Source organism: Phacochoerus africanus, chromosome 8, assembly GCF_016906955.1.
Source record: "Phacochoerus africanus isolate WHEZ1 chromosome 8, ROS_Pafr_v1, whole genome shotgun sequence".
In the NCBI taxonomy this organism is placed as follows: Eukaryota; Metazoa; Chordata; class Mammalia; order Artiodactyla; family Suidae; genus Phacochoerus; species Phacochoerus africanus.
The window spans coordinates 17,633,541-17,647,778 of NC_062551.1; the positions used below are offsets into that span (position 1 = coordinate 17,633,541).

Consider the following 14,238-nt stretch of genomic DNA (forward strand, 5'->3'; position numbering starts at 1 on the left):
TATTTTTTTTTCCAAGGAAAAAGAAGCCTTGGATTTTAACAACTTGTTACCCTGGCTATTCTGAGAGTCTTTGTTAACTTGCAGCACACCTTCAGGCCGCAGCCCTATCTTCCTCAAGCAGACTTTGTTTTCATTATGGCTGTTTACTGCTGCATTCCCAGTCCTCAAAAAAGCTCCCAGCACATAAACTGTCAAATGAATAACAACCCTGTGAGGAGTATTATTACCATCCTGGTTTTACAGATGAGGAAATGAAGGCGTAGCAAGGTTGAGTAACTTGCCTAGGGTTACAAACCACTAGCCAGAAACATGCCCAGGTCTGGCTGACCACAAAGTCCTCATATGTACTCTACTCTCCGTGGTCAGAATAACTTCTTCAGGTCTTTTACTTACTTCTGAACCGAAAGCAGCTTTCTCTTTAGGGAAGAAGCTCAATTTGAACTTCAACTTCTCCATCAAACTTTTCCTGGGCATCCTCAACCTCTGATCCCCACGAATCTTTCCTTCCTATGTGCTGTGCCTGCTCCAGAGTTGCACTGCAACAGTACTTTTAGGAGTTCTGTCGTGGAGCAGTGGAAACGAATCTGACTGGGAACCATGGGGTTGCTGGTTAGAACCCTGGCCTCGCTCAGTGGGTTAAGGATTTGGCAACGCCTTGGATCTGGCAATGCTGTGGCTCTGGTATAGGCCAGTGGCAACAGCTCTGATTGGACCCCTAGGCCTGGGAACCTCCATATGCCTAGGGTGTGGTCCTCAAAAGACAAAAAAATTTTTAAAAATTAAAAAAAACCAAAACCCCCAAAACCAACAGCACTTTTAGCCCTTTGCTGTATTATCTATCTTTTGTTTGTTTGTTTGTTTTGCTTTTTAGGGCCACACCCGAAGCATAAGGAAGTTCCAAGGTGAATCGGAGCTACAGCTGCTGGTCTACACCACAGCTGCAGCAACGCAGGATCCAAGCCACATCTTCGACCTACACCACAGCTCATGGCAACACAGGATCTTTAACCCACTGAGCAAGGCCAAGGATTGAACCCGCATCCTCATGGATCCTAGTCGGGTTCGTAACAGCTGAGCCAAGAAGGGAGTTCCAAGCTGTATTATCTCTTTAACTCTCTCTCAACTCCCAACTTCCTGAGGGCAGAAAACAGGCACTATCTTCAAGTGCCTCTGGAAGCGGTAGAGTTGAATAAATGATTTCTGTATGAATGAAAAATCCCTACAAACCCCTGAGATGAAAAAGAATCCTTTAGCTCACTCAATTCCCTAACCACAGGCAACCGGAGGCTAGAGCTTTGCTTTGGGGTGGCAAGAGCTTGCCTGAAATCCCCTACCTACACCACAAAAGACCATCACTGTGCTATGTTAAAGCAGTTTTTCAGGCTGTGAGATATATAATGGAAGGACCATATAGTTCCAAAACTTTAAGGGCTAAGCATAAAATCTATCTTTTAATAGTGGCCTACCTGGATGGAACAACTAGCTCTTAATTTTAAATGGTTGACTGGTTCAATTAAATCACTGTTTTCGGTGATTTTGCATTATTCTAAGTAATTTTATTTTTATATCCCTAGGCTTGAAAGTTCAATTTCGTACTTCCCCACACATGTAAGAACAAAAACTACTTGTCTTTTACAAAATGGGAAAATAAAGCAGAACCTGTGTGTTAGGTAAATAGGCATTCAGTAAATAAATGTCAGGCTGCTATTTGTAAACCCTCTCAAAAGCACATGTGGCCTGCTTTAGACTAATGAATACTGGGAAGCATTTACTAGATGATTTTCATTTAATTGGTATGAATACCAGGTTCAAATTATATCTTAAAAAAACCCTCGATTTTTAAAAAAATATGGGGTAAAGAGTTAAAATGTCTGCCCATCACCACTGAGCACCATATACATAGTACACATTCAATAGTGTGGCTTTAAGAATTTATTACCAAATTCTTAGCTAGTTCAGTTTCAAGGTATACATTCATGGTAACAATGTTTTTTTACACACACACCACCAAAACCACAATCTATAATTTTACTCTCTTTATTAACACTAAATTCTGAGTAGTGTCTAGCCTCACCTGAGAGAAATATAAATAGGATATTACAAAGGTGAGACACTGGAATTCCACAATTGGAACACATTAAATCATTTACTTGCAAATGAACATTTTCCCAGACATTTACCAGCGGATTTGGAAAAAAGTGAAGATCACTTTGCCCACTGGGTTTCTGGCCTCTCAGTTTGACAATTGGTCCCTTCCTACTCTCCCCACCCCTTCCCTTCTGTTCTTCTGCCAGGAATACCCTCCTGACTCATCTCAGCCTATGTCTATCACTTCCCTGGAGACCTGGCTCAAGATTCAACTCCTTGAAAAATTGCTCCCTGACAAATCCAGTTTCCACTAACTACTGCATAACTTTGCATTCCCTTTGGCAATGATATAGTTTGCACTATACAATCTATAACTTGAAGGTTTTTTTTTTTTGCATTTTTCTATCATTTCCCCAAATAGACACCAAATAGAGGCAGATCACCTTTTATGTTCTCTTCTATACAGCCAGCAATAAATGCTTTTTGAACTACTGAATCACAGTGACAGAAGGCCAACTGCTCAAAAATTTCTAAAGCAGTATTACCTCCAACATGCACGAGTCCATTAAGGAGATGATATTTAATTTTGCCTTAATTTCATAAATTCATCAAAGAAGACCCAGGTCACATACATACTTAAAGTAAATAACAATCCTGGCTATTCAAACATGATTTGAGATTTAACATTTCAGGCTTCTAGTAAGCTTAAAGCCTTGAAGCAGGACGCCTGTGAATGGTAGGAAGCTGGCACCAGTCTCCTAAAAAAAGGGCAAAACTCTAGTTGGCAGTAAATGTTCAAACACGTGAGCCTTCACTGTTAAATAAGGCTCATTAACCACACGAACTTGCTGTTTCAGCTTTCTGGCTTCAATGAAGTGCTAGGATCTCCTTTGGTTATTGTTGCGAGCCAATGATGGGTTAAATTCCCATAAATTAACCAAGGTTTCGAGGGTTTGCCCAAGCATACCGCTGGCATCGGACTGGATGATTTTTTTTTTTTTTTTTAACAGACCCGCCCGCCCTGGGAAGCCAGAGGTGAATGAAGAAACAGCCAACTCGGCACTTCTCAGGAGGCAAACCGAGACCTCCAGAACTCCGTTCCGTCCCTCTCTAGTTCTTAGTGTCAGCTTATAGTGCAGAGGCGGGGCTTCAAGCGCGGCTGCTTTTTACTAAATCTCAACCGAGTCTTCCTTGGGGACTGCAAGCCACACTTCGGCGGCTGCCCAACTTTTCCTGCTGGGAGCATCAGTTTTTCCATCCTCCAAGTCCCAGCAAACAGGGTTTGGGGAGAGCCGGGCCACCAGCAGAAGGGAAGGTGAGGGCTCGGAGGTAGGGAAGGGGCTCGCCCCGCCAAGCGGGCAGGGTGGCAGAAACAAAGTGAGCGCCGGCCAGCCCAGCACCTCCCGCCCGCCTGCCCGCCCGCCGGCCCCGCTCACCCTCCAGCAGCACCTCCTTGCCGGCGCGCTTCAGTGCCTGAACGGCCTGGTCGTGGGTGGCCTGGCGCAGGTCGGTGCCGTTCACCGACAGGATGGCGTCGCCCAGCCGCAGCGCCCGGCTCTGGTCGGCCGCCAGTCCCGGGAAGATCTTGGAGATGAGGATCGGCATCCGGTTCTCGCGGCCGCCCTTGATGCTGATGCCCAGGCCGCCCGCCTCCTGCTTCACCACCCGCACTCGGCGCACCGGCGGTGACGCGCCAGCCTCACTCGCCGGGCCTCGCGGCGGCGCGGGTGGACTCGGGGGGCCCAGGCCGCGGCTCGGGCTCCCGGGCAGCGAGTCGCCCGCGCCGCCGCCGTTCGGGAGGCCGTTGAAGGCGGCCGCCGCGGGCCCTAGAGCTGGCTCTGGTTCAGCCGCCGCGGCGTCGCCCGTCAGGCTCAGGCTCTCCCCGCTCAGCTCGGCCACCACGCGGACCCAGCGCTCCCTAAGGAGCAGTTCTACCAGCCCCGCTTTGGTGGCCCGCGTCCACACCGCCATGGCCGGCCCCGCTCCCGCCGCCGCAGTCGGCGCAGCTACCCTCATTCCAGTCAGGCAGCCTAGGCGCTTCCCCCTTCCCGCCCGAGGGGGCGGGCCCGACCCCTCCCCCCGCGGTGATTCATTATTCATGAGAGGCCACGCCCACCTTCCGGAGCGGTGGGGAGAGGCCGGCCGGGACGCTTCCGGGAGGTCTAAGGAGTTGCCTGCGGTCCGGTGGATTGCAGTTCACAGCTCAAACGAAGTGGGGCTCGGTCTCATGTTCTCCCTCCGTTAGCCTCCGACCCTTACACCCTCCAGCTTCTGACCTGTACCATTTAATGCACCAGAGCTGCCTGGGCATGGAAAGCAAAATCAGCTTTACAAGACACTTTGCAAGCCTTCAAGTTGAAAGCCTCCGAGTTGCAAGTTCACTTTTGCATTGATTGGTTCTTACTAAGTAAGTATTTACTGAATGCTCCGCTGTGGGCTCCTTTTGAGGCCTGGAGGTGAGATGAACAAAACTACCACAGCCGAGAGCTGGCGGTTTAGTAGGGGAGGAAAAAAGAGAACCAACCAACCTGATGTGATATTATGTGGTTAAGTGACATGTAGAAAAAGCCCTGAGACCCGAGTAGAAGTAGTTGAGCCTGGGGTCAGTTTCACAGAGGTGACAATGGAAGCTCAATAACTGGAACAGAGGGAACTGCATAAGCAAAAGTCTAGGGGCATGAATCCAAGCATTTGTCATTCTGCTTTGTAATACCGGTAATGCCAGAGGGGTTCATGTTTTCTTTAGCCCTGCAGCCACATTAGGTAGGCCTCAAAGATATTTGCAGAATGATGGTTACTTAGGAAGATGCCAGAATTCAAATGTGAATGGTGCAGGGTCCGTGGAAATATAAGGATATGAGTGTAAAAAGACTCAAATAACCAAATATTGGAATTGAATTTGTAGATCTGACTTTCTACCCTGGAGGCCAGGGCCTTATATTGGGGCAAGTGCATATGAGCGTCCCCAGAAACTGATTACACAGTGCAAAGCCTGCAGCAGCTTTTGTCCAAAGCTGTAGGTGATAAAATTCACCTGCTTCTTCCAGTTTCCTGGCTTTAAGAGTTGAGGAAACTGAGGCCCAGAAAGCCAAAGGCTTTGGCCCAGTGTCCACAAGAAGCAAAACATCTCTGGTCTCCCAGTTTCCTGTTCCAGTGCTTTAAAACAAACACATACACACCCTAGACCATACTCTAGACCTCAAAAGTGAGGATCCAGAAATCATGCTGCTGAGAGAGATCTCAACATGAGGTCACTGTGCCCTTTTTCCTTTTTTTTTTTTTTCAGGAAAAGCAAAATGCCCATATTTTCATTTGGGCAGGCAGGGGTGGGGGCAGCGGTGCCAACAGAGGGAGTGTGCAGCACTTCCTGTGAAAGGGGCTGTATACCTGCTTGCTCATGAAGTACATGTTGAAGCTCGTAAGCCATGTCCATGAACCAATCCACAAATGCACACTCATGTGTGGGCAGAAACTTTCAAAGAGCCCCCTATACCAGGAGTTAAAACAATTAAAAATTTTTTTTTAAAAAAAGAAAGATTGGTAAGCACTCAGAGCCCAAATGAAGAAAGAATTCAAAATGAGAAAAGTATCTTACTCCAAAAATCATTACAGCAGAATCCTCTTTGCAATTAGCGGAGTGGGATTTTCCAAGCTGCAGACATCAGCAGAAGCTCAACCCTCTGGCCCTCTCCTCAGTCAATTGCAGTGAGGCCCGCTCTCTGCTCTGGCAGGTCCCAATGTGCCCAAGTGCACCTGCAGTCACAGACATTTCTGGCTTTGCTCCAGCTGAGGCGGGAGCCCCCAGAGGCCTGAGTTAAGCAAAACTTCTGCTTATTAGAGAGCACTTGGCAGCTGTCTCCTTAGAGAATGAGCACATTTCGAGCACGTTTACATATGTAATCACCCAGAGGTTGGGCACTTGAGGACATCTTTATTAGCAAAAGGGAAATGCTGGAATTTCTTTCCAAAAGTGTCAAGACCTTTTGGTCAAAAGAGTTGGAGGAAATCATAGATCTTCCACCTAAATAGGGAGGGCACTTACATAAGACAGTAGGTTATATAATGAAATATTTAACCCCGGGAAGATGGGAGGTAATAGAGATAGATATTTGGATTATTGGGGGATATTAAATTATTTCAAAGTACATCCATAAAAAATGTCTAAACTATTCAGCCATTTTTACAAGGTCCTCCATCAGAACTTAATTTTCCACATTCTCCTTCATCACTCCTTTCGGATTGGCCACACTCATCCAGTCAATCTCTTCCAAGGATGCCTTGCACATTCCTGCTGGGGTCCATCCTTCCAAACACTTTCTGCCCCTTTCACTTTCCCACCTAGCAAGAGCTCATCCCCGTTTTCTCTGCCTACTCAATTTGTTGGGATTTTCCCTTTGAACAATTTTATTCTATGCCTTGCTTGTCTGTCCAAGTATATTATGATATACAGGACAGGGACCGCCCATTGACTTCTTTTTGTTCCCCACTATTCCAAAGTTGTTGCCTTGCCGAGAAGGAACTCATTAAACATGTGATTGATTGAAATTCAATGCCTCCTGTGCTGTAGTCGTTTCAAATAATCCCTCTGAAAGTTATTGGTTCCTTGCAGAGTGAAAATTGCCATCTAGGAAATCTCAAGTAGTCAGTGGAAATCTACTTACTGTGGATAATGAAATCTGAAATAAAAGGAGTACACATCTGTTTCCACGGTTTCTTAGGGGTGGCGAGACAAGCTCAGATAATTCTTTGAACAGGCATGTTATTTTATCTACCTCTAAAAAAAGGGAATGGCTAAGATAATTCCTAATAACCTTTTATTCCTGTCACCTATCAATAGGTTTTCTCCTCTGCTCAAGCTGTCACCTGTTTTCTCAGAACAGGGCAGGTATCACTGCTACTTCAAAATGAGGGGGTTGGATTAGCTCTCTCAGTTCCATAATTTCCTTTCAGATTCTTTCAAAAGTCTTTTTTTCCCCTTTTCCCTCATGGTAGGTGTACAATATAGCATGGTAATTAAAAGCACAAGGTTCAGGGGTTCCATCGTGGCTCATTGGTTAACGAACCCAACCAGCATCCATGAGGATGCAGGTTCCATCCCTGGCCTTGCTCAGTGGGTTGAGGATCCAGGGTTGCTGTGAGCTATGGTGTAGTCATAGACGAGGCTTGATCTGGCGTTGCTGTCGCTGTGGTGAAGGCCAGCAGCTACAGCTCCGATTCAACCCCTAGCTTGGGAACCTCCGTGTGCCACGGGTGCAGCCCTAAAAGAAAAAAAAGAAAAAAAAAAAAAGCACAAGATTCAAATCAGAGTCTGGCCACTTACTAGCTGTATGACAATGGTCAAGGGCTAAGATCACAGGCCTCAGTCTCTTTGGAAAACTTCAGATATTTTCCACCTCGAAGGATGCTGGTGAGGGTTGACTGGGATGCTGCCTACAAAGCGCTTAGCATCACTGACCCTGAGGCACTGTAAGAGTTCCATAAAGAGTACTACTGCTGTTATTGTCACCTGTTGACCTTTAGCAGCAGCAACAATAAAACCTTTGGTAGAAATTCGAGTTGAGTGTCTATATTTTATCTAAGAATGAGTCTGCCATAATGTGATTTGATTCCAGCCTTAAACAGCAAATGGCCAAATTAAGTTCGGTGACAAACAGATCTTGTATAAAACTACACTGTGGCTGAAAGGGAATACATATTGCCAAAAGCCCGTCAAAGGAAAGAATTAGTAGATCTGGGGTTGCTTCCAAGGTTTGAGTATTGTGTAATTTCATCAGGAAGGAGGGCCCCAGGCAAAATTGCAGCCCTTAGCAAGCCTGAAGGTCATACCACAAAGGCGGCCTGATGCCAGAGGAACAAAAGCAAGAGCTGCTCAATTGCTGCTAAAGAAGAGGCCGAAGGGAGAAATAAGCTTGTAAAATAGCCAATCCAACACCCAACTTTGGAAAAGTATCCACACAAAACTCTTCCCCCGCTAGAGGACAGTGAGATCAATTGTCCCTTTCAACACAGTATGACTTTGCCTTCCGGGAGAAATATCATATTTTTCTACTCCAGCACAAATATGAAGTGAAAGCGGAAAAGGTACATATATCCTTTAGCTGATGCAAGCGCATTTTAAAATTCATCCCGCCGAGATAAATCACTGTCCATCTGAAAGCCACAAAAATGGATTAACTATCTCATGTGTTACAACTATGAAAACCCACATCTGCTAACCACATTCCTAATGAGAAGCAGCTGGTGACAGTTTTGTAGCTCTGTGACTTTCTTTTTAGGAAAATATTAGCAAGGATATAACAAACAGAAGGTTAGTTTCATTGAATCCACTTAGTTATGGAAAATCACCAGTGTTGTCTATTGACAATCATGGAAATTACATAATTTCCCATGAAATTCAAATAAGGGGTCCAAAAATAAAAATCCACTTTCCTCCAATACAGTTCTAACAGAATTTGCAGTGCCTCACAATAACAGTTGTAGTCTTATAGTCAGCTTCAACTCTCATTTTTCATATACAATGGAACACCAAATCATGTTTATTGCTATCTGTGGCATTTCCAGGCCTTAACAGGTCTCAGAGTTTTAGCTTCCTCCAAAGACAGTTGATGCAAATAACCAACTGGAAAGGGATCATGGATCCCTTTGAGAATCAGCTGCATGCTGTGAACACACTTCAGAAAATGCACATTTGTGCAAAATTCAGCACTCAAATTTGGGGGCTTGCAAAGTCCCTAAAGCCCTTCCACAGACTGCTATGGGCTGAACTGTGTCCCCTCAAAATTTATACGTTGAAGCCCAGACTCAGAGCACTACCTCAGAATGTGACTATGTTTGGAGATAGGGTCTTTAAAGAGGTGATTAAATTAAAATGAGGTCATTAGGGTGGGCCTCAATCCAATACAACTGTTGTCCTTAGGAGGTTAGGTCACAGACACACAGCAGGAAGACCATGTGAAGACACTGGGGGAAAAGCCATCTACAAGCCAAGGAGAGAGGCCTCAGAAGAAAATAATAACCCTGTTAATACACTGTTCTTGGACTTCTAGCCTCCAGAATTATGAGAAAATAAAGTTCTGTTAAGCTATCCAGTCTGTGATAGTGTAATGGGAGCCGGAGCAAAGTAATACACACGTCAAGTTAAGAAACCTGTGCCCTCTACAACAGCCTGTTTTTTGCCTCCCCAACTTCCAGTCTCTTCTGCCCTTTATACACACAAATGGGCATTTTTACTGTGATGTTCCTTTGAATCTGAGTGGTTCTCAACTATGTCTTCCACTGAATGATCTTTTTTTTTTCTTTCCCCAGTGGCTGCACCCATGGCGAAATGGAAGTTCCCAGGCCAGGGACGAAATAATCCGAGCTGCAGCTGTGACCTGTAGCAACAGAGATCCCTTAACTCACTGTGATGGGCTGGGGATTGAACCCGCACCCTCCATCGCAATCCTAGCTACTGCAGTCGGATTCTTAACCCACTGCACTACAGCAGCAATTCCTGTGAATGATCAGCCACTGCTATGTAGCCTTATTTCTCACTACATATTGGCTTAAGGGCTCTTTACCCAAATCTGCTTATCTAAGCTGATTAGCTTTCCTCTGTGGAAAACACTGTCTTTACCTTTTCCAGGAACCTCACCTGATTCTCAGTTACTAGCACTAGGGAAGCTGTTACCCTCCAAGGGCCAGCTTTCCTGAAGGGGATATGCACACTTCCAGTACTGTAGACCCTGCCTGCCCTTCAGCCTCATTCTCCTCCATTTCCATTTCAACCACATGAAGTACTGGCAAACCCTTGGACAGTCTACGCTCTCAGTTCAGACCTGGGCACTGAGAATGCTGCAGGAAGGCCTCTTCTCCCTTCCAACTTGCTAATTACCCAATTCTCAAGGACTAAATCCTACCTTCAACTCACTGGTTAGGTGCCCCTTCTCTGTGCTCATCTCTAATACTGAGCAGCTTGTTTCTCTCTCCAGCCAGGCTGTGAAGTTCTTGAGGGGTGAGAGATCATCTTATGTTTGTTGGTGCCTAACATATAGCAGGCACTCAACAAATGTATGTCACAGGAGTATTAAGTTCTAAAGACAAAGGACTGACATAAAGCAGCCTCAATATGTACATCTGTGCTGTCCAGTAAGAAATCCACTACGATTATTTATTATTTGTTTGGCCACCGTGGCATGCATAAGTTCCTGGGCCAGGGATTAAACCCAAGCCACAGCGGTGACAACGCCAAATCCTTAACTGCTAGGTCACTAGGGAACTCCAATACAGGTGGCTATTTAAATTAAAAATGTAAAATCCTGTTCCTTTGTCACACTCGCCACACTTCAGGTACTCAAGAGCCACATATGGCTACTACATAGCACAGATGCTGAACATTTCTACCACCAGAGCTTCCTGGACTGTACTGATCTGCATCATAAAATGCCTTGAAATATGAAAGACAACACATTAGGAGAAAGGGAAGCCATGAATATGCAATTTACACAATTAGCCGTTTAAATAGCCATAACAGGAGTTCCCACTGCGCACAACAGGATCAGCAGCATTTCTGCAGCACCGGGACGCAGGTTTGATCCCTGGCCCAGCACAAATCCGGAATAGGTTGCAAGCACTGCCAGGGAGCTGATCCCTGGGGCAGAAACTTCATATGCCAAAGGGTGGCCACAAAAGAAAAAAACAAAAATAAAAATAAATAAATGGCCAAAACACATTAAAAAGTGACCTAATTAGTAAACAGGGAAATGCAAAATAAAATATTATTTTTCATCCATTAGATGGGCTAAAACTAAAGTCAATCACTAGAGGAGTTCCCTGGTGGCTCAATGGGTTAAGGATCCAGTGTTGTCACTGCTGTGGCTCTGGTTACTGCTATGGCATGGGTTTGATCCCTGGCCCGTGAACTTCTGCATGTCCTGGGTGCAGCAAAAATAAACAAATAAGCACCTATCACTATAGGGGCAAGGAGTAAGGAAATGAGTGCTTTCGAACTCATCTGATGAATATGCAGCCACTCCAAAGGGCAGCTAAAAATGAAAGAAAATGAGCACAATATGTGTAAGCACTTCCACTCCTAGGAATTAACCCTAGAGAAACACCACAACATGACCCCTGGCAGATAACGTACTAGGTGGTCATTACAACTCTCTATATGGTTTACCCACACGACTGTGCACAGAACGCACTCTTACAGCTAAACCAAGTGCTCATCCAGAGCAGGAAATACTTAAACACAGCCTGAGGAATGGAAGATCCTTTGCATACCATGCCTGCTAATCATATTTATGACTGGGTCCCAAGAGACAGTGGGGAAATAATTGCAAGAATGCCACCTTGGCTTCGGATGAACCATTGTGTGACCCTGGGAAACATCACCTCTTCTCTTGGTCTCCATTTCCATGAGTATAAAAATGAAGCCAAGAGGCACATGGATTTCTTTCAGAAATCTTTGCTCCCTCTCCCAACCCCCAAAAATTCTGATTTCAGTTCAGTTCAGAATAAAGTCCCATTTGAACAAAGTTTTGATGCTTAAAAAAAAAAAAAGCTTTAAAATCCTCCAAACTAGATCATTGCTAACTTTCTTCCGATATTCCAAGTTTTTAGTGTCTCTCAGTTTAATTTGCTGTCATCTCCATGGTAAAGGGTGCATCATCCATTCACTGATCCGATTACTACCTACTATGTGAGAAAGTGAATTTTTAAAGCATTTGAGTCAGGTTAGCAAAGAAGACCTTTTTTAAGTTGGTCTCAGATCAACATTTTTCTGCAGAACTTGAGTCTGAGCAGCAGTCTGCAAATGCCTGAAACAGAAACATAATGTGTCTAGGTTACACAAATTCCAAAAGTAAATTCGCCCTAAAACACATGCACCTAAGTGTCCTGCTTACTTAATACCGCTTTGCTTTCCCTTCCCCCAATTTCTCTAACTTGCCACAATCAGTTTCTGCTTCATTTGTATTCAAAGTTCTCTACTTAGGAAGAATTTCAAGGCCCAAAGCTTTTACTTCCCATACCATTTATGGAAGTCCAAATCACTGGCTGGAAATGTGGCAAAGGAATGTTTTCTACTTTCAGAAAGTTTTATTTCTTTACTCAGATGATCTGTGAGCCCTCTCTGTCAGAATTACACCCTCTGCAATCCACAAGGTTTCAAAATATGTTTAAAGTTAAGTAAAACAGGTCTTAAAACTAGATTCCAAATAATAAAGATTCTCTGAATTTGAAGCTCTACAGTCAGTGAAAAGCAAGTGAGTTAATATTTAAGGCATCCCAGCCTCCCTCTGGTCATATTCAATGTAGATCAGGGACTTGAACTTTGGTTTCAATCACACAAAAGAGTTGAAACATTTCTTAGGAGTTCCTGCCATGGCGCAGCAGAAACGAATCCAACTAGGAACCATGAGGTTGCAGGTTCAATCGCTGGCCTTGCTCAGTGGGTTAAGGATTCAGCGTTGTTGTGAGCTGTGGTGTAGGCCGGCAGCCACAGCTCCGTTACACCTCTAGCCTGGGAACCTCCACATGCCGCTGGTGCGGCCCTAAAAAGATAAAAAGACAAAACAAACAAACAAACAAACAAAACATTTCTTAGGAAGGGCAGAATCTTTTAATCTACTATGTCTGTAAGAGTCCAGTCTAATGCCGACTAGAAGAATGCGTCTAAGGAAATTTATTCAAGTAAGAGGAAAGGAAAGCTATTTTGTACGAATGACCTAAAAAGTTGCAGCTATTTGTTTAAATTACCCTTATCACTATGAAAAACATAAACAGGTGGGGCAGAGAAGCGGCATCCATTACAAACCTCATTCTCTTAGCAAGCCTGAAGTAGGCTGTTCTTTATATTATAAATTATTGGGCTCTGTTTATCTCTCTTATTACCTCTAATTCTCCTCCCACACACCTACTTTAAATTCTCACATTTTTTTCTCCTTTCCAAACTGGAGGGTGGGGTTCATCTCAGCAAAAATGTTTTTCACCAGCTCTTTACTCAAGATGTCATCAGAACCCTCATATTTCTCTGTCCTACAGCCCTTCATCTCCAAAACAAATAAACAAAACCACACATATCGGGTTTCCACAGGTCCGCAACAGAATACATCCACTGAGATGGGAGAGAAATCCATCTGCTTAGTTCAGGTTTACTTTAGTTCTTTTTTTTGTTTGTTTGTTTGTTTTGCTATTTCTTTGGGCCGCACCCGCGGCATATGGAGGTTCCCAGGCTAGGGGTCGAAGCGGAGCTGTAGCCACTGGCCTACGCCAGAGCCACAGCAATGCGGGATCCGAGCCGCGTCTGCAACCTACACCACAGCTCACGGCAACGCTGGATCGTTAACCCACTGAGCAAGGGCAGGGCTCGAACCCGCAGCCTCATGGTTCCTAGTCGGATTCGTTAACCACTTCGCCACGACGGGAACTCCTACTCTAGTTCTTAAGTACTTTAGTTCTAATTTAAAAGATCATATTAAAACCTGTCAGTTGATAGCACCACAGGAATAACAATGTCAAAGCGAGGAAAAATGAACAGAAATGGTGAGATGTATGGCAGACTTTCTGGTCCCTACCCCCAAGGTTAAGGAAAATGCCCAATATTGATTTACAGTGGATTTACAATGCTGTATCAGGTTCATGTTTGCAGCAAAGTGGATCAGCTACACATACACACATATCCATTCTTGCCCCCGACAGGTTATGATTTTTTCTTTTTAAATAAAATTAATAGCTCACTACCAAAGGGCAAGGGCATCTATTTTCAGATAGAGGACAACAGTTAAAATTCTTTCTTGAAACATAAGGCTGATTATCACTATTGGTAGTTAGGCTATTTTGAATAAGCAAGCATCATTCCTCTGCCCTCAATGGCAATTTTGAGCAAGTCCCCACACCTTTGCATGGGCTGCAGGCTGGAGGCTGGCAGATAATGAAAGTAATCAGCCCTCTGAGGCCCCAAGCAAATGTGAAGGAATAGAGGGTAACCATTACCTTTTTTCCCTGATAGTGTGGTTCTAAAGAACAGGATCCTAAAAAAGTTGGATGAAATTGCAGTTAACTGGAACATTATCCCAAATACAAATATCTTGGAGTTTCCATTCACTTTCAGTCAATGAAGGCAAACTAGTGTCCAGCATTTTAGAAAATAACATTCATAATGACTAGTCC

General features: G+C 44.6%; 1 protein-coding gene across 1 annotated transcript in view; it reads right to left on the reverse strand.

The window, feature by feature from the left end:
* Positions 1–4,145, reverse strand: part of SNTB2 (syntrophin beta 2) — a 94,756-nt gene extending 90,611 nt beyond the window's left edge. The window contains exon 1 of the mRNA XM_047789603.1: positions 3,525–4,145. Within this exon, the coding sequence (XP_047645559.1) occupies positions 3,525–4,104 (580 nt within the window). The 5' untranslated portion in view covers positions 4,105–4,145. The remainder of the gene's footprint in view (positions 1–3,524) is intronic.
* Between the last annotated feature and the right edge of the window lie 10,093 nt (positions 4,146–14,238).